This window comes from Accipiter gentilis, chromosome 24, assembly GCF_929443795.1.
Source record: "Accipiter gentilis chromosome 24, bAccGen1.1, whole genome shotgun sequence".
NCBI lineage: Eukaryota > Metazoa > Chordata > Aves > Accipitriformes > Accipitridae > Astur > Astur gentilis.
In genome coordinates, this window is record NC_064903.1 from 15,907,610 (window position 1) to 15,930,598 (window position 22,989).

The 22,989-nt window shown below is 51.3% G+C and overlaps 1 protein-coding gene across 1 annotated transcript in view; it reads right to left on the bottom strand.

Moving 5' to 3' along the window:
- Positions 1 to 13,037: 13,037 nt before the first annotated feature.
- GPC3 (glypican 3) overlaps positions 13,038 to 22,989 on the bottom strand; it is a 153,685-nt gene continuing 143,733 nt past the window's right edge. Inside the window, exon 8 of the mRNA XM_049828051.1 lies at positions 13,038 to 14,346. Within this exon, the coding sequence (XP_049684008.1) occupies positions 14,168 to 14,346 (179 nt within the window). The 3' untranslated portion in view covers positions 13,038 to 14,167. The remainder of the gene's footprint in view (positions 14,347 to 22,989) is intronic.

The following is a 22,989-nucleotide window of genomic DNA, read 5'->3' on the forward strand; positions in this document are numbered from 1 at the left end:
TCAGTCCCTGCGGACCTGGGGCAGAGGGGAACAAGCCTGGAGCAGCAGGAACCAATCTCCTACCATGGAAAGGAGAGAGAAGGGGAGAGGCATGTTCAGAGCAGCAGATAACCCGGCCAGTTGGCACTGCTTAAAAATGAGTAATATCTACTTATTACCTGAACTCCCTTGTGCCAGCTAAAAATCCAGAGAGCAGAGCCAGGGGAAGAGGGAGCCCATTGCAGTTGTCAGCAAGACCATCCCAGTCCCCTCTGATGCCGGGCATCACCACTGATGGCAGTCGCTCCCTCTGGGCAGGAGGCTGGTTTCCACCAGTGATGGTCAACAGAGAGGTCAAAGCTGGTTTTTCGGAGCTTGGGAAGATCGGCGTGAGCTTGCCAGTGGGAGATCCTCATTACTGCACCCAGCGCTTCATGGAGGGCCTTTCTTTCCCCTCGAAGCGCTTCTACCTGGGAACCGGTCCAGCAAGCGCTTCATTTGTAGACATCTGCCTCGTTATAGCAGGGATGCGTGTCAGCACCTTTGAGGATTTTGTTAGCAGAGGAGACCAGAAGTGGCTAGCCCCTTTAATATCACCTGGGACACAAGAGGCAAAATGGGTCAAGAGAGAGCAGGGAGAGCACCAGCTCTGAGCAGGACTTGTCCCTGTCCTGTTCTGTATAGGGCTTCAGTGTCAACAAAATAATGATAAATAAAAATAAATAATGATAAAATAATGGGGTTTTTTACCCCCAGGCACTCTCTTCGTTCTGTTTAAAGGCTATTTCAAAAGTATTTGTAAACAGAGTGGAAAATGTGTGTACTTACACAGATGAAAGGAAAGAAAACCTGCTTAAAATGACCACAGCTGCAGGCAGGAGGTATTGGCAGCGCACACACCGCTCACCCGCTCACCCACCAGCTCACCAGGTTGACGGGACAGGCTGATGCAGCTCCTCTCCCTGACAGTGCCATGCCGAAAACAAAACCCATGATGGAGCAGCCCAGGAGAATGGGGCGCAGGGTGAGTGCCAACTGAAGTCCCGCCGCTTGAGGAGGACTCACCAGACTTTGCCTTGGACCGAAATGGTCACAGCTTGCGTCCCCGTCCCAGGTGCGATGCCCATCAGTGGGTGCAATGTGAGTCCCGGAGGGTGCAACCCTCCCCACTGTCCCAGCCCCCAAACGGATGAAGCAGGGCACCATCCATCCCAGAGCAGGGATGTGCTGCGGGGCTGGGAACCGCTTCTCCGTGAGGAACACAGGCAGCCCTTGCCCGTGTCCCCCCAAACGGCAAGCACTTTGCATTTCTCTCCATCCTCCCCACCCGGCGGGGCCGGGGCGGCACATGGACTGCCAGACGTTCATGGTTATGTCGGTGCTGCTTGCAATCCTTTATTTTAATCTTCTTCTTTCATTCCCCTCCGCTCTCGCCCCTCACCCCCCGTGGTTTAGAGTTTTCAAATGAAAATATGCGAGTTGTGACTTGCGGGTAGCGAGTCGGGGCTTGCGAGGAAAGCCGGGAGGGAGGAGGGAGGAAAAGAAAGAGTGATCTGCTCCAAGTGCCAGCAATTGTTTTTATCCTTTCCAGATGAAGGAAAAAGATCATGTTATTTGTTCGGCATAAAGTTCCAGATTTTCAGGAATGAAATCTGAGAGCAACATGTCAACAATCTGTCTCGAGAGCTGGGGTGGATGACGGCCTTTGTGCTCCCAAACACCAGCGGGGCCGGTACGCTCGGCTGCGGAAAAAAAAGGCTCCATTCTCACACTCTGAAGTGGTGGCATTAGATATCAGCAAGATAATGGGCCCAGGGCCTAGCCCTATTTCTGCTCCCAACTGAACGGCCCCAGACAGCTGGCTTTGATGTGCTCATTTATTTGCCTTTTCTTTTCACAGATGATATTTTTAACCGATATTGTGGTTTGGGCATAGATTGGGGAGAAAGGGGGGTGGGGGGTGGGAAATGAAAGCCATTTTATTGCAATAGCTGATCAGGAGGGAAGAAAATAAAAAATAATAATAATAATAAAAAAAAATCAACCATTCATTACCCTGCAGGTCGATGTTTCCTGCTGTAAATCAGCCGGGATGCGTCAGTCTCGCAGCTGGAGGGAGATCCCGCATCAGTCCGGGCAAACCTCGAGGGCCAAGGCCGGCCGGTGCGAGGGGCTGTACAGCCCACGGTCCTGACGCATTTGCACTTGAATCCCAGGGGAAAAGGAGGGAGATAGCCGGGTCAGGGAGGTGGGCAGTGGCGAAATTCAGCCGGGGCTGATTGATGTGCAGGGCGGCACGGGTGGTCCCACGCCACGGGGCTGGGAGCGTGCCCCACACGAGGTGGAGATGGTGGGAGCAGCCACTGCCCCTTTGAAGTGCTGGCCCCGCCGTCCCCGCCGTGGAGATGCAGAGGGCTGCGTGGCGAGGCCGGCCAGCCCGTGCACTCCCGTCCTCTGGAAATTCAGCCCGTGGGCTGGGAGAGCCCACAGCCTCCAGCCACAACTGGGACAGGATGGAGAAAAAAAACAAGGGGGGGGGGGGGGGGAGAAAGGAGGAGAAGAAAGGACTTTTCTTGCCATGTCCTTCCACTGTCCAGACCTCACGTGGGAGCAGTGCTCAGCATCCCCAGTGCGGAGGCTGGGAACCCCCCCAGGATGACCAGCATGGGAACCCCCCCAGGATGACCAGCACGGGGCTGGGCACAGCCCCACGTCCCCTTCCCCTGGGGAATAACTTGGGGGGGGGGGGGGGAATGATGCAAAACAGCAGCCACACAGCCCTTCACTGGGGGACATGGCATCCCACTAGTGTTACATCCGTGATTTACACCTCCTTGGCTCTACCTCAGTCCAAAACAGCAGGTCCGGGGATGTCACCTCTGTGCTGCACTCACGCCTCGCTTCTGACACTGCCTGCGTGCAAAACCACCGCCTCTCCTCCTTGCAGCACACTCACAGTCCTGTCCCCCCAAAAACAACCAGCCCCCACAGAACCCATGGTATGGATGCTCCCCACAAGGGGAAAAAAAAAAACCCATTCAGCAGTTTTTGGTATTAGTGGGCAAGCAAAAGTTCCCCGTGGAAAATTTCATTCTGACTCACAACATCTTTGTTTTGGTTGAGAAAGCGAAGCATCAGGTAGCTGTTTGCTCTCTCCTTTTCTGCGACACAGGTCTGAAAGTAACCGTCAGCGGTGCTGAGCTCTTGCAATTTAGATTTCACAATACTTAATGTAAGCGCGCAGCACTTGAAATTGTTGTCTCAGCTCTTTAAAGAGGTTTTGTTTTTTTCAAGTCCCACGGCTGCAGTGGGAAAACTGAAAACTCACACCCAAAACATGCAAAACCAGATGGCAGGAATGGAACTCCAAATTAATTATTTCTTAATTTAAAAATTCTTTTAAATTTAATTTGGTTTCTAAGGCAGGCATGGCTGCCTTGGAGCCTCATTCACCAGCTCATATGCTGCTGGGATGACGATGCTTTGACATTTACAATGACACTGGCTCCTATGGGTGGTTTTTCCAGAGCTCGTAAGCCGACACATGTCCCAGAGACACAGACGTGCTCCCAAGTCACTTAAGCCACATCTCGACCGCAGGACCCGGCACAGGATGGGCTGGCGAGGCAAAGGGTGGCCCGAGGCAGCCTGCTCCCAAAACAGGCTCACCAAAGGTGAGGTGAAGCAGGGCTGCTTTGCCGGCCGCCCCTCCTGCCTCAGCACCCTCCCGTTGTTTGGAGCAATGAGTTGTTTCCCCACGAAAGATGCCCTCCGTGATAGCAACGCTGGGGCTGGGGTTTGTTCTCAGCCCCCAGCAGAAGTGTGCTTCAAAAGCGAGAGCATCTGGCCTCGCTCAGAGGGACACTTTCAAGTGGAAAAAAATATAAAAATTAAGGTTTTAATTAGCCTGGAAATCAATGTTGGTGCGTACCTGCCTGGGGCCCCATGGAAGGGAGGAGGCTGGTGGGAAAGTGAGCGCTGAAAAATGAGAGCGGGTGAAGCATTAGCACCTTCCACAGCAGGTGAGCAAATCAGCGCTCGTCACACTCGGGAACACCGAGCAAATTCATTTTTATTTAACACTTTGGCTAACCGTGACTACCTTGGGATGAAGCACCATGAATTCCACAAATCCCTTGGCCAAACTCTCCCCAAAGACGAGCAGCACTTGCTTTAGAGACCCCCTGAAACGGGCAGAGCAGCTTTGGCCGGACTGACGTGCGGAGGAAGCATCCCCTCATCCCTCCTGTGTGCACCAGGCACCCTCCAAAAAACACGCTGGCAATGGCTCGCTCTGACCTTTCTTTGCACCCCAGGTAGCAGCGATTTTATTGCCTGAGCCACGGCTGGCCCTGCTTATGCAGCTGGCTCTCCCTTGGGTGACCCAGCGATAACAGGAACAAGGAGGGGGCTCAGGAACAAGTCCCGCATGGGCAGCCCTGCAAACCATCCGCACGCCCAGCCCACACTATCAGGAATAAGATCAAGAGCAAACAGCAAGCCTTAAGCAAAATGCCACGTGAGGCTGTGTAAAAGAGGTGGTAAAAACCATCTCAACAGCGGCCAGGAAATCCACTTATCCCTCAGTCAGCGGACAGAGGAACGTGAGGACCTTGAGTTACTCCTTTGGAGATTGCATTAGCGGGTCAAAGTCACAGTGACCAGGGGCTTCTGCCAGGCAGTTGCCAGAGGTGGAGTCTGGCAGCCCATCAGGCAGTGGGATCAATCAGTCTCCTTAAAAATAATTAAATGATCCATATCTTGCCTAAAATGATCATCCTTTAAAGGCTGTAAAAAAAAGTTTCAGGCAAGCAGCACAGGAACCATACAGAGGTTTGAGTGAGCATGCAGGATAAGCTACAGAGCAGTTTATTATTATTATTATTGTTATTGTTATTGTTATTATCGTCGTTGTTGTTGTTGTTATTATTATGGTTATTATCCCACAGGGACATGAGTTAATCCCCGACTCAGTGGGCTTCTCTATTTGTCCCTGGGAAAGACATAAATTATTAGTGGTGAAATCCTTCAGCCTCATGATGCAGCAACAGCATGAGGGGATGCGGGAGGTCTGGCAATAGTTTCCCCTCAAGCATCACCACAGACCTGGAGCTGGGGCGCTGGTGACAAGAGGTTGCCTCCACTTCTCTGCTTTTTTTTCTTTTCTTTTTTTTTTTCCTGGTTTTTTTTTTTTGCCCCCCCCCCCCCTTATTTTTTTTACTACTTTTTAAACTCCTTTTTTTTTTTTGCAGTTGTACATTTGGTGTCTGCAGGGTGGTTTCCACAAAATGCAGCACAGCTTATATAATACTAAATAAAGCAGCATGCGAATCCCATCCCCACATTCGCAGTCCACAGACATGTAGTGTTTAAAAGGTGCAAGACCCACGTCTCTATTTATTCTTTCACCAGCAGATACACGGCTGCTAAACATTTGTCTCCAAGCTGTGGGACGCAGCTAGCCCGTGCAGCTCGGCTCAATTCCCCAGCCGGTCTTTCTGCCTGAGCACCACAGGTCTGAAGGCAATCCCCGTTATGCCGATGAAGATTTTCCTTCCTGAAGCAGCCTTTCATTAAGAATCCCTGGACTGGTCCAGCCCCCCAGCTGCATCCCCATGGGCCAGAGCGGAGGCCGGAGCCGTGGTTTTCCTCTCCCCTGTGCCTTTCAAAGAGGTGTTACCTCTGCCGTGGCTTGAAAAGGGGGGGTGTCACCATTTCCTAGCCCTGGCTTTGGTCTCCCTTGCTCTCTGCAGAAGCATCTCGAGGTGGTGAAAGGGCAAGGACAGTCCCGTACAGCTCCCAGTACCCCCAGTATGTGAGAGCTGGTGGTTCCTCCCCCCGTGAATGACCCTCCACACATTCCCACGCCAACTACACCTGGGGCCAGAAAGCGGCAGCAGCCGCGGGTAGGGGACAATTTACGGAGCTGCCAGCTACTGAAAGACAACTGCTGGGCTTGAGCTCCTGGAGGAAAAGGGAAGGTGCAGCCAGCAACGGAGTGGGCCAACCCAGCCACCTCTTCCAAACAGGCAAGTGGGAGTTAGCTGATGCTGCAGGTGGGAGAGCAGGACCATGACGAAGACACTTACCCCTCCCTGCAAGGGTTTTTCTCACATCTCTAACCAAAAAGGCTCCAGTGTGGCTCTTACCGTAAGCTGCAAGGTGTGAATCAGCCTCCTGGCAGAGGGTTTCCATTGCACAGGGCTGGAGCAGCGCCTTTAGCCCGAGCCGCAGGGAGCTGGGCAGGCGGGCAGGGTGGCCGGCAGCCGCAGGCAGAGGAGCAGAGCCTCTGGGATGGCACCGGAATCCTCCCACCGCTGCGATGGAGATACGACCCAAGGCACTCGTCACGTATCCGGAAGGCATGTGGCTGTGTGTGTTGTGATAGGAAAACATGCAAGAAGAGGGATTGAAAAGGGAAGGTTTCTGTATTTCCAGGTTTAGGAAAGCTTTCTATTTTCCCAAGCTCCAGCTTGCGTAACTGCAACACAACCCCCACATACACCCTCCGTAAAGCACCCATGCCCCCCGCCCCCGCCAGGCTCCCTGCACCTTTGTGGGTGCTGAGAGCGGGTGGCTGCAGCACCCTGTCCCACACCTCCCCGGAGTGAAATGGTGTCCCCAGCAATAACCTCAGGGACCGGGACTTTGCACCCTGAGCCCATGCAGCAGACGTTGCCTCTCACCCGGTTACCACGGCGAAGTGAGACAGGGCTCGCCTGCGTACCCCAGCCCTTAGCACCTAAACGCATCAGGCTCAGAGCAATGCACCCACACCTCCGGGTCACCGGCTCCCCAAAACAAGGAAGGCTGGCTGGCGGTGAGTGCAGGGCAGCACCACCCTGTGATCCTTTCGGTGCTGTAAGTTGTCAACAGGCAGCAATTAAGGAAAGAACACCCGGCCACTGGCACTGAGCGGTCCCCATGCCGCCATCGGTCATTCATTACCAAATCAGTGTCCACCCGCAGGCTTGGTCTGCCCCTCTCTGCAATTACCCAGGCCAATTAGCGCCTTTGCTCCTCGGCCAGATAGCATCTCCCTGCTCCACGCTGCTGGCCTGGCCCTCTGAGCTACCAGCAGCTGCTGGAAGCACTGGCAGGGACTTCTTCCACGGGCAACTTTGGTTGCCGTGCTCAGCCTGGGCTTGCTCTGATGTGCAGCAAGGGGATGAACAAGTCTTTTGCAGGGGATTTCACACCATCGAGGCTGGTGATACCAGTGTGAAAGCTCCTCTTCCCTTGCCCTCCTGCTTTAACATCCTTGCCAGGAGCAGAACAGCAAAGAACTGGCTGATTGCACGTTCAGCACAGTAAAAACTGACCTGGAGCAAAGGCCCTGCTAGAAAGATTGCAAGAAAGCAAGACAACATTGCACCTTGGTACCTTGGTAGGCTGGAAATAGCATCCGTCTCCTCTGACGTGGTCATGGGAGGTCTTGCATGGCAAAGGTGGCCCCGACACCTCTGTGGCACCACCACGGCAAAGTGTCTGCACTGGCTACGGCGCTTGGGAGATGTTTATCACACACACATTGACAGGCAATAGCAGTGACTCACGCCACGGGTCTGGCACCCTGGGCCAAATCCTGGATCCTTCTGCAGGTTTCAGCTCAACATTATGAGTCACTTATGCCACCATCCTCCCCTTTTTTCTTCCAGAAAACATTGTTTTTCCTTCAAATGGGAACAAATACACCCAATACCAGGAATTTTGCTAGATAGAGTCCAGATGACAAGTTCTCAGAAAACGCTGTCAGCTGCTGAGATTCAGCTTCAAGAGACATCATCCAATGTTAACCATAAACAACAGGGGCAACAAAATGTCTGGCAGATCCTGAAGTGACACGAGATGCCTGCACTCCACAACAGACTCGTTTCACACCACAGGAAAGGTCACCACTTTAATCCACTTCTGGGTGGAATGTACACAAATGTCATTCTTCTTAACATCTGTAATTAAACAGCCTCTTGCTTTGCTATCCAGCCCGTGTTTATTTTCCCATTTGCTAACATGGTGGATGGTAATATAATATGACACTGAAGGGATACAGGCTGCTACAGGCGGGCTTTCGACTTCTTTTTAGTGATTCGCCTGCAGAGAGCTGGATGCAAAGGTTGGTTGTGCTGCTCAGATCCAGCAGTGATTTCCTTTCTCGACGCACAGCATCTTTGTGCGCTGAAATAATAACAGCAAAGAGGACAGCGAAAGCAAACAAAAACTGCTGGCAGAGATCCACAAATGTGTTGATTCACTGCAAGCAGTTGTTGGTCTCCGGTGGGCTCCTACAAGGGAGAAGACAGCCACTACACTGGGAGGTTGAGGCTAGGTCTGTACTTCTGCTATGGAAAAGTCTGGTTTTCAACACTGGTAATGTGCTGGAGCATTTGGGAGAAGTCTTCTGTGTCCCTGTGGCCACCGAGGAGCATCTGAAATAACGCTGAAGAGTCCCTAACGGGGCCCTTCCTTTCCCACAAAGTGCTCTCGGGTCCCAGTGCCAGCTCCCACCCCACTGCACAGCGCCCAGGAGGAAAAAACCCACAGCAGCAAGCATTTTTTTTTTTTTTATTTTCCTCTCCAAACCTTTTGGGCTGCAGGGCTGGCACACGTTTTGCGGGAACCATCACCAGGAGCTGGGCACGACGGCTTTCCCAGGAATGGCATTAGCCGTCAGGAACGGCTGTGGGATACAGCGCTTTGCATCCCAGCGGCGTGGATGTGTGCTTCAGTACCGAGCACACTCTCAGCAAAACAACACCAGGATGTTTATTTTCAAAAGGATACAATGCTTGACAAAATAAACTATATTTGATTAATACTAACTGCTTTCTGGTTTTTTTGTTTTGGTTTGGTTTGGTTTTTTTTAAGGCAGTAAATTTGCTGACTTTATAAACATGCCAGAGCTGCTTCATCTGCGTATATCAAAAATTTTAGTTACCTCATCTCAGGGGAATGTCCTTCAGTAACATTTTGACAAGCTTATTTAGGGGTTTGTTTGTGGATTTGGGTTGGGGTTTTTTCCCCACTTTTACTTCTTAGTGAGGTCTCCCATGAGCAAGCTGGGGGCTGGAGCCCAACAAAACCCACTGCTTGTCTTCACACAGAGAGTTTCACCATGTGCCTAATAGAAAACCTAAATTCCCATGCTGAGGACCAGCGAGCATCCTCCAACATGATGGTTTCACCTCATTCCCCTCTGGCTGCGGATTTCAACCCCCTGATACCTCCACACCTGGCTCCTGGCTAAGGGAACAAATGATGCACAAGGAGGATTTGTGATTTTGCTGATGCCCAGCTGAGTTACTCCCAGCTGTGGAACTCACACTGAAAAATCCCTGGGTTTCTGGGAACGGACACCTGCTTCTGGGGCATGCGGCTTGTGTTCTGGTAAAGCTTTTGCAGCATTTGTCAATCATTAAGCTGCAGTGCTGCTGGAAAGCTCAGGGAAATTCCCACCAAGGCACCCAAGTGTTTGAGAACCAAACGACGTTTCTGAGATGCTTTGGTGTAGGTGAGCTACAGAGCCTGCAGAGCAGGACTCGTCCAGTGGACTTGGCCGTGGCTGGCCCCACCACCGAGCTACGTGCTCCGAGGTTGGAAGGAGGCATCTCAGCAGCGCACGTGGCTCTGTTTCGAGCATTTTGAGGCTTTTGTGTGGTTTCCTTTATTTTACTTGAGAGACTTACGCAACAACCCACGTCTGGTCCCCGCCACCAGCCTGCTTGTCCTTCTGCTTCCCGTGCCTCTTCTGCCACGGGTCTGCCCCCCAGACCTTCCACGTGGCTGCGAAGGTCTCACCGTGGACCAGCAGCTGCCGAGAAAGCAGGGCAGGAGGCAGTGCAAGGCAGTGACCTCCTCCCCTCCCGGCACAAGTCCCCAGCGTGCCACCTCGCCAGGACCCCGGCCCGTGCCCCAGCCGAGCGCTCTCCGAGGCTGGGGAGCAGCTGGGAACTGCCCTCTCGGTTTGGTGGCACCTCCCTTGCCGTGCCCATAGCTCAGCACGCAGCGGTTTTGACTCAAAAGCAAATCAAAACAGCCGACAGCACGGGATTACACATGTGCCCCTTTTGCAAACCCACAGGAACACCCTCGTGTCCGGCTGCCACGTTTGCAGACACGGCTGGTGCTCTCTGCATCCTCCGGGCAAGGGGGATTTTGTTTTGGTTGGAAGCCCCAGTGAATCCAGTCCCACGTCCCTTGCTGGGTCCCCGCTTCAGAGTACTTGAGGGCTTTGCTCATGGAGATGAACAAGCAATTCTGAAAAACTCCCTGAAAAACAAAACCGAGACACTCTAGATTTCACTTCCCAAAACAGCACGAGCCATAAGCACCAGCTGTTTCTAGCAGCTGTTAAGTGCGTTAGATTATATCATTCCCGCACTAAACTATTAGTCAATTGATTAATGAACTGGGACTTCCCATCCAACAAAAATATTTTGGTTTTAAATTATAATTTGATGCATGGTTAGTACAGAAACACATTACACATGCTAAGCACATGTTTGCATCTCCTCACCACCCTCAGGCACGGGGAAAGGTGCCGGCTTTGCCACCTTTTCAAGGCTGCTTGCAAACCCACCCAGAGACGCAATGGCTTTGCATGCAGCGTGATGCCGCTCGCTCCTGCCCGCACACGGGACGTGCACGGTGGCGGCAGGCTCCCGGTCTCCCCGCTGCTGCCACCGGAGTTTAATCAGAGCTGCAAAAACGGCCAGGAAGCCTTAACTGGCTCAGGGCAAGGGCTCAGCTACCTGAGGCTGGAAACCTTCCCCAAGGTCGCTGGACCTTTAGCAAGCACCGGCACGAGGCGACAAGCCCATGAGGCACCGTCGGGACACGGTGCTGGCAGACGGAGGGCAGCCGTGCTGCACTGACAAGCCCATGGCTCTGCACGGGGAGACTCAGGGATCAGAGTCAGCAACAGCTCGGGACCGGCTCTGGATTTCACCGCAGGGCTAGAAATTATCTAGAAAATGTTTTTTTCCTTTTTTTTTTCTTTTTTCCAGAAGCACCTCTGTGACATAAACCCCTCTATTCAGCTGCTTTTCCCGCTGGCAGAAAACCAGCCAGATATTTACTCTGGCCACACACCTCGCTGGCCGGACGCGGCCACCGCCGGTGCTGGAGCCACATCGCCACGTTATCGCAGCGCTGGGAGCGCAGCCGAGATGCTGCCCCGGCACCTACCATCAGCTCAAGCCCTGCACCTCCTCGACTCATAGAAATATATTATCGTATATATGATAGGTATACTCATTACTAATATATATAGTAATATATCCTACTACTAACACTAATAATAATAATAATAAAGAAAATTTGAAATATGTCAACTGTTTGTTAGCGGTTAAACCCGCAAGCCCTGGGACAAGGCATGGAGCTCCAGGTACACATGCACAGGGGAGGTGACGGTGCCCATCTCCTGATGGAGACATCCCATCCCATGGCAACACAGGTCACAGTAAGCAGAGGCGGTGTGGAGAAGCAAATAGGGATCAATTATTCCTTATTTCTCATGACATGGGAACGAAACACTGACCAAAACCGAATGCCAGCTTCACTCCACCTTGGTGGCCAGGGCACCCCTTGCAAAACCCCTGTTAAAACATGCACACAAACCCACCACAGAGCAAAATTCAACAGGTGGGTTTTTTCAAGTTACAATATGTTATTTTATAAAATTGGCAGGTAGCGGGCTCAAAGGCTGCTTTTTGAGATCACTTACGATAACAAAGTCTCCAACAAGCATAGCTTTGCTAAACAGCATGTGTGTGCAATGGGAAACCAGGCCCAGCGTGCTACAGAGGGGTCTTCTGCTGAGAAGCGTCAGCATCGCACTGTGGTGATGCAGAGTGGGAAAACCCGGCAGGTTTGTGTGACACGCAGCGAGGGACAGCCCACGCCGTCTCCCTGAGAGAGAGAGAAAGCACGCTGGACTCGCACTGCAAAAAAGCCAGTGCCACCATCCCGTCCTGCTGCTTATCTAAGGAAGGAGCAGCACAGAATATTTCTGACGCGACATTAAAGGCAAGAATGTCCCTGCGCTGGTACCAGAGATACCTGGTGAGACAGAGGCAGCGCATCATCTCTGAACAAACCCAGCAGCCCGCTCCCACCCCCAGCGCTCCACGGGGATGAAAGGAAATGATCAGAAGGGAAGCAGCGATGGGAATTGAAGTGGCTCTAATAAAATATTCCCTTTGGTGGAGCAGAGGCTCATGGGCACAGCCAGCCACAGCACGGAGAGCAGGGATGATGGGGAGAGCTGGGCCAACGCGAGAGTGAAGCATCAGGAGGATGAAGAAACGCCTCTGCCAGCAACGCTGATGGCTCTCCCCTGTGTCACTCCCGTGCACCGGGACCACTTCAGCCCCAGGGCTCCCCAGCAAGCGGCGATCCTGACAGATGGAGAGGATTGCAGTTTGGTTTGAACATGCGAAATACAAATACACGCATACACATACCCATCACACTGCCATGGATGTAAAAAATCAGCGCTTACAGGAATACTATATGGCACCAGCGCTGCCCAAACATCCCCAGCGCTCACCCCAATGTGGACGGGAGATGTGGGGTCTGAAACCCAGAGGACAGCTCTCTGACTGTCAACCAGCAGGGCTTAGCCCAGATCTGCTCCTCTCCATCAGGAGTGGTGAATTGGGAGTTAACGTCCCCGGGCAGAGGAGCGGGGTGAGCAGCCAGCTCTCCCTCTGCCACCTCTGAAGCACTTCACGCAGTCCCAATGCTTCAAATCAGGGTGGACCAGATCAGCCCCACCACTCAGACTGGGCAAAGTTTCTGTTCTTCAAACCGTCTGATGGCATGGTTCACATTCATCTACTTTCTCCCAAAGATAAAGTTGCTTTTAGAAAGGGCTGAGGCACACAACTATTTAAAGCATGCACGTGCGTGTGAACGTGTGTGTGCACATGTACATGCACAGGCTGCAGCTTAAGACACTGCAGGTATAATCATTCTAGTAAAGGCAGCATCTTAAACAGAAATATGTAACCATTTTGGCCAGGAACCAAACCAAACCAAACCCTCCCTGGCCCCAGCCCATCCATTTAATCAGACTCAGCCAAGCCTTTTCATGGTGCCCCTGGGCTGGGCACTCTTGGCCTTTCCAGACTGCCCACTCCAGGAACAAGGCAGAGCATTGCCTCGCACACATGGGAGGCTACTTCCAGCACACCGTTTATAGAGCAACCGACCTTTATTTTAGACATAGCTTAAGTAAAGTAACATGCAAAGAAACACGTGAGTAAGAGTCTCATCTGCCTCGGGCTCCTGCAAATCCTTTTCTTTTCCTCCCTTGTAGCACAATGCGATGGATGCCCGTTATTCATCCCTGTAAAGCACAGCGTGTACATCCACGCCGTCTGTCCTTTGGCTGGAGCTGTGTTTGCAGATTTCCCGTGGGAAAGGAGGTGCTTCACTTCTGAAGAAAAAAAACAGGGCATTGGCATGGGCCACGGGGATGCTGGTGGGGACCAGCCACCTGCACTGAAGGGCTTTGCAGGACCTGGCTGGGAGGCGAGCAGCAAAATGACCTGCAACTTGCCATGATGCGAGTGTGCTTCGTGCCCAGAGGAGCACATCTCCACAACAATCCCGGTGCACAACTCCTCTTCCGCAGCATCTTTCCTCCTGCCATAAGTCTGACCTTCTCTCTCCCCTGTCTTCACACACCCTCCGTATTATGTGCCTGGCCAGATTCCTAGGGGTGAGCCTTGAATTTGGAGTAAGTACAAAAACTGCTTGAATGACAGACAAAATCTGTATGAAGTCAACTAGGATCAGGGGTCTGATATTTGCTGAGAGTATTTCATAAATCGTAGGTGTTCTGTATCCCATGCATGTTCGAACAACTCAAGATGAAATATGGTCTTCAACTTAACAGCAAGGGAGACCTCAATCTTCAAAAACTGCGAGGAACACAATTTAATACGAACCTTCTTATATTAAACAGGATTATCTTTAAAAAGCACTGTTACGTATTTACTAGTTTACCATGAACAAACGCTTTTTTAGGTTTTTTTTTGTGTGAAGTTACCATATTCTTTTATAAAACTGACTCAAGTCATTTGCCCTGTCTTTGGAAATGTGCATATATTTCAGAGGAGGTTCTGAATGTCTTCCTCATTAAAAAAAGGTGTGGAGGGACACCAAGCGATGCCCCCAGCACCGCTCATGGCCGGTGGCCCAGCAGCAGCAGCAGCAGGACCAGGGTGATGGCAACAGCAGGGCTGGGGCGGGGGGCTGCGCTCCCGGGGTCGCTGCTGGGGACCGCAGCACCTTCTTTGCTTTGCTGGTTCAGAAGCTGCTTGTTTGCAGAGGTGTCATCCATATCCAGGTCATACGCCAGCTCTGAAAGCAGAAAGAGGGAGGTGGTTAGTGACAGGGGGTGCGTGCCGGCACCCTGACACATGGCACATAGAGTCCCCACCAGCACCAGGGTCCCCAGGGCAGCCCGTGCCAGCAGCTGGGTCCGAGTGAGGTCGAAGAAATCATGGCAGGGGTGGATGGGCTGGAAGAGCTTAGCAAACGTCTTAGTCCTGCACCCAGCCCTGGTCCCAGAGAGCCTCCCTGTACCGTATGCTTGGAAAGACCAAAAAATCACAACTATAAGGTGCCCCAGTAAGAAAACAGAAGAGATAAGGGGATCTGGCTTACTGGAGAGCTACTCCCAAAGAAAATCAGCTGAGCTTTGGAGTGGGTGTTTAGCAATGCAAATCATGCCTGTTCCCCAGACACCGCTAGGATGCGTGCAGGAGGAAATCCAGGTGAGCACAAATAGTTCCCCTGAACCCAGAGCCAGCAAAAGGCCTTGCTCACCAAATACCTCCCGGCTGGAGGACCTGAGGAGCTCTGCATTTCTGGAGTCTTACGTAAGTGTGTGCCAAATATGCTCCTTACAGCGCTTACAACACATCCGTCCCATCCCCTGTCCACCTCATCAAAGTGCTGGAAAGCGAGGAATGTGAATGGATCATTCACCCCGGGCGTGCTGGTGTTGCAACATGGTGACTTTAAGATGATGCACATGGGAGCTCCAACCCAAGAAAATGCCCAGGATAAACATTTTGATAGTCCTGGCAGAGGAGCATGACATTAATGGGGGAAAAGCTTGTGGTAAACCATCACTGGCTGCAAAGGACCTGCTGAGCAGTAAGTCACAGTCACCCTTGTCTCCCTGGGACATGAAGGAATAAAAAAGTCAAAATAGACAATGTGGAAAGGCAAGAAACCAGCAATTCTCAGGACCAAGATCAAAAAGGAAATGGTGTTTTAAAATGTCACTAGCCAGATCCACCTGAGGAGTTTGTACCTGTCAAGCATCTGGACCGAGAGGGTGCACCCAGGCTTGACTCAAGGCAATAGGTCCCTCACTCCCCTTCTTGTGCTGCCGCCGCCTCCTTCTGGGGTCCAGGTTTCTTGCCCGGATGGGAATCAGTCAAGCCTTTTTGCCTCATTCCCAAAGCCTGGCCATTGGAAGTGGAGGAAGCTGGTGGTTTCCATCAGAAGAGACCCTGGCTCAAGCCTTTCACAAGCCCTTGTGGATCACCAGCATTCTGACGGGTTTGGATCATCCCACCCCACCCACCTCTGAGAAAAAAATCCAAGAGGCTGAATAAACACTCTAGCTAAAAAGCGCCACATCAATCCAATAAGCACCACTGCCAAGGCAAACAGGCAGTATTTCTTAATCAAAAATACCCAAACACTGCAAAACAAAAGCATAACAATGTTAGCGTGACAAGTGAGTCAGCCCAGGCCATCAGAGAGGGTCAGAAACGGCTGAAAGGGAGCAGATACCCACACACACAAAGGGCCAGGTGCAAGCAAAACCCGCTTGGTAAACGCTGACTTCTCCAGGAGATTCCCACAGATACTGTGATTGCTCTTCTGCACAATTTTCCTGCTTTTCTTCTTAAGGGTACAGATACGCTTCTGTCCTCTGGAGCTGTACATCCACAGGCAGAGCAGGAAAAGGTGCCACCCTGAAAGGGATGCCCCGGGAGGTCACCTCTGCCCATCTTGTGCTGCTTTCCAAGCACAGAAAGAAAAAGTCCCTCTGGCACAAGGGATGCTCAGGCTTTGGGGCGGTTTGGGAGCAGCCTGGCTGCACCATCCTATTTTCCCAAGCTCATTTCTGCAGAATAAGTGAAGGGATTTTGAGTTAATTAAATCACAGCAGATTATTTTGCAGCTGGTTGTTTTACAGGAGAGTCCTCAGCTGGTACAACATCCGATCAAGGCAATGACAGCCTGCCCTGGTGTGTTTTGGAAGGTGTTTCCACACACTCCAAAGACTCCTAAAACCTAGAAGATGCCCCATGGGGTCACAGTACCATCAGGCACCCGCATGCTTCCAGGCCAGTGATCTGCAGCCAACCAGCAGAGCTTTTGGGGCAGAATATTCTCCTACTGGACATCCTAGCAAAACTAAAAAAAATCCACAGGAACTGAGTAACTACTCTTGCCTTCAGTTTAGAAAAGAAATTTGAAACAAAAGAGTGTTTCAGCAAGGTCCTTAACAGCACAAAGGGTTTCGACGTTCCCATTTAAAGTCTCATTCTGCGATGCTGTAATTTATGAGATGCGAGTTCCTGCACGGTTTGCAATGCAGCAGCTGAATCGTGTTGGAAACGTTCAGCCAAAGCATACCAAAATGATCGTTTCAAACATCTTTTACATGGGAAATTTTTAAATTCTGATATTTCACCTGAACTTGAGTAAGGGTAATTTTTTAAATCATGTCATTTCACCCCAATGGGAGTGGCAATTCTCTCATTCATCCTCTTTGACCAAATTAAAGAGAAGGGAACAGAAACCCTCTTGTCATCAGAGATTTGAGAGCTATTTTCCTAGCCTTGTTTAACTGTTTCAGAAGTTTAGTGCTTGGGTGTGCTGTTTGTTTTTGCTGTTCCTTCCATTGTTTCCTTCTCTGGTCTTATTTGTGCCCAATTGTATTTTTAGGCTTGATGGATTTAACCATACATCTTTTATTTTGTATTAATGATGGATTTGTAACTCTTGCAAATCCCTTCTCCTTAACTTCTAATAACCTTTGGTACATCAGAGGAAAGGAAAATTAAAAGTATTAGCCTCTTCCAGACCTGAGGCAGCTGATAACCAGGTCCAGGCAGTAACAATGTTAAATATACATAATAACAATAACATTAATAATAATACTAATTCAAATCCAGGTATCCAAATTAGCAAATGTTTCTGATGAGGTACTTCTTGAGAGGGCTTCATTACGGTTTCCAGCCTTCATTACAATCCCTGGTTAGTCCAGCTCACCGCCACATCCCTGTACCTCCTGCTCTCACAGCCGCCGGGAGAGAAGGAAGCCCAGCACCAGGGATGGAGCTGCAGGACGGCTGGTGTAGTAACAGAAACTAACCTCCCACATACTCCATTTCAGTCTCTTCCACCCAAAACTCTGCCTTTACTCTGCAAAACAAGCCAAGAGAATCTGCTCCTCTGCCTCCCCGCTCCCCAGCCATCTTCTGCATTAAACATCTCCACTACCCCAGCTCTGATCACCCACTTAATTTGCAATAGTTTCAACTACAAAGTGGCCCTTTGGCCTGCAAAGGCTTTTTTTTTGGGAGGGGAAACTAGAAAAATCTGTTTCTGTTTATAGTCAGTTGGAGTCCAGAGGGTATTACCAACAATCTGCACTAATTACGTATTCAATCTTCACTCATTTTGGCCCCTCTTGTCCTCTGGGCTGCGGATTAGATAATCCCCTTAAAATAATAGTCAATCATTAGCTCTGGGGTTGGGTGGTTTTTTTTTCCCCCGCATGCAAGCTGAGCGTGCCGTGCCGTTTCCCGGAGTCCTTACGCAGCTGGTGAAAGGTCTCCAGCCGAACACAAGCTGGTCCCTCCGGAAGCATCTTTTGTAACAAAAGCCCCTCTAACACAAAGCTGCTGCGCTTTGCTCCCAGGACAGCAAAAGCTTCAATGGTCTCGCAGCGTGGATGACAAAACCTGCCGCCAGCTCTACAACACGCACTTTCCGCATCCGCAAAATAAAGCGGCAGCATTTTTCCGTGGATTAGGACTAGAATTAGGCGTACTGACTCTGCACAAGCTTATTGGGCGGGAATCATTAAAAAGCTCTTCTTGCTGAACCACACTAGCGTTGGAGACAGCTACAAAAGATGGCTGAAGTGGGAGGAGATTGGTTTTGAGTTGGTATAATAAGTCCCACGGCAGCTGGCGCAGAAGACGCCGGGCGGATGAGTACTGGCACGCAGGCAGCCTTACGGCAGGCATTTTTGTGCCAAAGCCACCGCTGCCTACTGAAACACCCCTTTTCACCCCTAAAAGGACAACACGGTCTTAAGCAAAGAACTCCTAGCAAATGCCACTCTGGCAAATGACCTCCAAGAGGACGGTGCCCGGCTCCCGCGGGCTGGCTCGGCTGCTGCCCAGAGCCTGGAGCCAAGGAATGTCATCTCAGAGGCAGGCATCTGGGCTGCCCGCCTGCCAAGCCTGCCCCGGCAGATGGCCCCAGCGATGGACCTAATATAGTAACAGAGCCGTAATGGATGGCCATGCATGAAAACTGCTTCGCCACGTCACTTGATAGGTCTGCCGGTGCCCTGCGCAGCAGCAATGGGTGTGAAGGGGATCCCCCCCCGCGCTGCCACAGGCGAAACCATCGTGCCTAACGCAGCGTGTTCACCAAACGAGGCTGCCAAGTGGGCCAAAGCGCTTGCAGGGACATGGTGATGGCCCTTGTTTGCAGATGATGGAAATGCTGTGGTGTGAAGGGACTAGGGAACGGATCGTGACCATGTGTTTCCAATAAATGCAAAACACATCAAGTAGAAATGTCAGAGACAAGTAGGGCAGCTTGGCAAGGTCTTGCAGCTCTTGTGGTCAGTTGTGAACTGCATATGTCCTTCAGGACTGCTCTAGGAAAGCACATGTACCATCGCCAACAAGAATTACAGTCTCCAGGGTGCGTTGCTTTATTTAACTTTTTTAAGCAGCAAGCCTTATCAGTGTGGGGAACAAGTTGTCATCAGATGCAGTAGACTGTCTATCTCTAAAGCAAGACTGGATTTCTTTAAGGGAGAGACATTTGAGTCAAGCCCAGGCTGTTGACTCATTACGAGGCGAAGCATAAGAGCCTGCGATTCCACAGACCAGACTGCCTGACCCTGGCTCCCAACTCTCTCCATCTTTACAGCGCCAACCACTTCACTCTCACAGGTGTTTGCACCTGAAATCTAGAAGAACAGTCCAATTTCATCCCAAACTCTTCCTATTGGAATACCAAAAGCTCTACTCATCTCAGCCTCTAGTTACCTGCCTTTCTCATGCAAACAGATCATCCTACAAACACACCTCTGTCTCCACAAAGACAACACCTGAACCCATCCATGGAGTTACACGGCACGCATGGCCACGACTGCACGGATACAGCTGGGATCCCCAACCCTCTGCTTCTCCAAAACACCTTAAACTCTTCCAAACACCTAGCCAAGTACGGTTTCATCTCACCAGGGAGGTTTTGCCTTCTGGCTTATTACCACTAAAATCCTGGAGCACCAACAGGTTTGCCAGTTGTCTTCTTGCACAACGAGCTGCAACAGCCCAGCCATAGGTGCGGCCGCGCCAGCATGTAATTAAAGCGCTGAGCCGGGGCTGGCTGTGGTGCTTGTGTTGGCACGGTTGCAAGATCACCAAGACGGATGTGCAGCATGTGCATGGTCTTGTGCCTCTGCTTTTCCACCTCCTCCGCAGCAATTTAGGAGGTGCGGCTCTTGGCAATACGGATTTGGAAAAAAAAGAAGACAAAATCCAACTCGACACCATCTTGCTGCCGTCGGCAACGTGGCCGGGAGAGACTGGCACGGCTCAGCAACAAGTGGTAAAACTGACTTCCTGGGCAGAAACCCAAGGGAATTGGGTTTGGGATTGCTGATTTGCAAACCAAGACTTTTCCCCTGCTCGCCTCTTCAACACATCCCAGCTGCCGGTGTGCCACTGATGGCCTGCAGCCTGCAGCGGGTGTTTGCGAACGACCTGAAGACCGCAGGCACAACCTCAAAACCAGCACCGATTTGGCATAAGTTCTCCCAGGATTAAAGCAATCTGGAGGGCAACAACCAGGTTGATTTGGGGGGACCAAGTCATCCAGCACAGAGAGGTGAGGAAGCTCCAGCTCAGCCCCATGCGAGGGGTGCAACCAGCTGGTGCTCGGGGTACACAAGACAATCAGCCATGAGCTCTGCGAGGCAGCCGGTACACACACCCTGGCTCCCCAACCTCCAGCACTACCAGAAAAGTCTCATCCATGGATGTCTTCAAGCTTTCGATGGGGCAAAGGGATAAAACACCCCCCAAAACCCAACACATTACACGGTACGGGCAGAGGGGCTGCACCATGACCCCAATTCAAGCAACTACTCCACTCCACCTTGGCCAGAGGCTGGTGGCAAGGAAGGGCTATCATTTATGACCTGGGCCTATGTTTACTTTGAAAATGTACTTATTAAATTCCTCTTTGCTCCTTGGTGTGCTCTAGATTTACCCCGAAGAGAATGTGGCGTCTGCAATTGCATTAATCATTTTCCCTTTGGCAGTAAGTGAAAGAATTTCTGAACTGTACTCGCAGAGCGGAGCCACAAAAACGTGTTTAGCAAAACACACTCATGTAATCTATTAAAAATTAACAAATCTCATTAGCATTATTAACTGGAAGTGCCAGAGTCCTTGTACTCTGATGATGAAGCAGCATGCCCCAGTCTGATATCCAGCTGTACTGTCCAGAAAAAGAGCTGCTACCTAAAGGAACTTAGAAGAGAAGAACTAAAAAATAGGGGGCTAACATGGACAGCAAAAAGCATCTCCAAAGGCAGGAGACAAAAAAGAAAAAGAGAAAAAGATGGAAACAGAAGAGTATGAATGGAAGTGAAGTGATTTATGAGGCAGCAATACAGGACTGGGTCAAGCAGTGCTCCTGCAGATCCCCCATGTACCTCAGCCCACCCAGATGTGGAGTCACCCTCTCCTTCTTTGGGGACCTTCAAGATCTAAACCCACAAAGCGATCCCTTCTGATCACTCTGTTGTCATCTGAGACATCTCAGGACAGTCTCGATTTTGGGAGGTAACGCTCCCAGTGATAGCAGAGCAAAATGAAATGCTTCCTATTTCCTCTAATGACCGAAACTAACATCATCACATCAAACTGAAATTTTCTCCTTCATCTTTGCTCCCCTCAAAACTCTTTGGACATGACCAGGGCAGGCAGCTCTTGCTTGCTACCTCCTACCCTTCAACTGTCCAAGCTCAGGACATTTAGTGACGTTCATGTACTAGCAAGACCCACCAAAATGCAGTCCTATGGGGAATGGCAATGGTCCCTGCTTTCCAGATGCCAGCTGCTAAAAGCAGCCCTCAGGGCACAAGGATATTTCTCAATGCTTGATTAGAAAAGTCATGGTGGTGTTACGGCACCCAGGAACATCTGACATCTTCCTTTGTGACTCACTGCATGTGGAAACCAGACTTGAACGGGGCCCAGGCCCAGGCCCAGGCCATGGAGACCGGGGTTTGTGGCATTCGTGCTCCAACTAGGCAACCAGGAACGTGCCTCTTCAATCAGAAGGGACCAGGACTTTGTGCAATGTCTATGCTCAGTCAACAATCCCTGGACATCCATCATTGCCTTAGGCTTGTAAGGAGAAGAAAAATCAAAGGCAGCGGGTGTTTTGCTCCTTGAGCACACACGTAAAGAAAGTGCTTCAGCAGCGCTCCCAGCCTGGGGATCAAAGTGACAGAGACTCCACCAGGCTACAACTCCTCACGCCAAGGAAAATATCTGGACTGAGATTTTGGGTCATAACCCAACAATTTGCGTTGGGCACGGACATACCTGCTTGGCCCCCCACAGGCAGAGCCGGCAGGTAGGCTCAGGCACGGTGGTACACAGACATCTGCTCAGCCTGCCTCCGCTCCTGGAGAAACTCCCTGAGGTTTTGTGCTCTTACACTGCCTGGGATCACCGGCGTGGATGGAGAGCAAGCTCCCCCTGCCCGTGCCGGGGGAATCTTTGCACAGAGCATGGGTTGAGGTGAGAGAGCAGCCAAAGGAAGGGAGCTGAGAGGCTACTGCACCACCTGGCTTCTTTAATTGTGTTAGGCTGCTAAAATAAATAAATAAATACATACATAAAACCCTGGCCCTGCATTAAAACAACATTAAAGTCACTTCAGCCTATAAAAATGGGGTAATGCAGGAGGCCCTGGGAAACATCACCATACCTGACTTTCCCACTTTATATAGAAAAAGAAGGGCTGAGTTCATAGGCTGGAACTTTTTAACAGCTTCAGGTCATGTTCCCTGCACTGGAAGGAGCCCCGGGAACAGCCGCTGTAGTCCAAAACCAGGACCTGGCTTTGCAGTGCCTTCTGCATCGCTGCAGAGAGAGACCCAAATTAAACCCAGCTGCTTACCGGCTGCATGTAACATCTGACACAAAACCAGGGCTGATCCCTGCTCCCTGCCTCCCTCCCAGACGGACAGCAAACCCTGGTCCCAAAGCACCAGTGGAACCACTGAAAGCTGGAGCTGGATGGTGGTGGCAGCTCTGATGGGAAACCTGGCATCATCTCAGTTGAGTGCCAGGACACCACGGCTGAGGTCCTTGGGCTGTGCTGGATTCATCTCATCCCACTTGCTTTTTCCTGGGGGCCAAAGGCTTAGGGAACCGCAGCTGGGACCTCGTCAAACCAGTGCTTGTGGCTGGGACCATGGTGGAGCTCACGGAGACCACCTTGGCTGTCCCTACCCCAGGAGGAGGGAGCAAGGGAGGGAGCGGATCAGCCCTGGGCTCCTGCCCAGCACCTCCCCAGGTCAACTTGTACATGCAGCCACGGAAGATACTGGGAACGGGGATGCACAGCTCACGTGGGAGCATCCAAATTGCTCTGGGGACACTCCATCGGCACAGTGAGCAGTGAAACGAGAGGGTGACAATG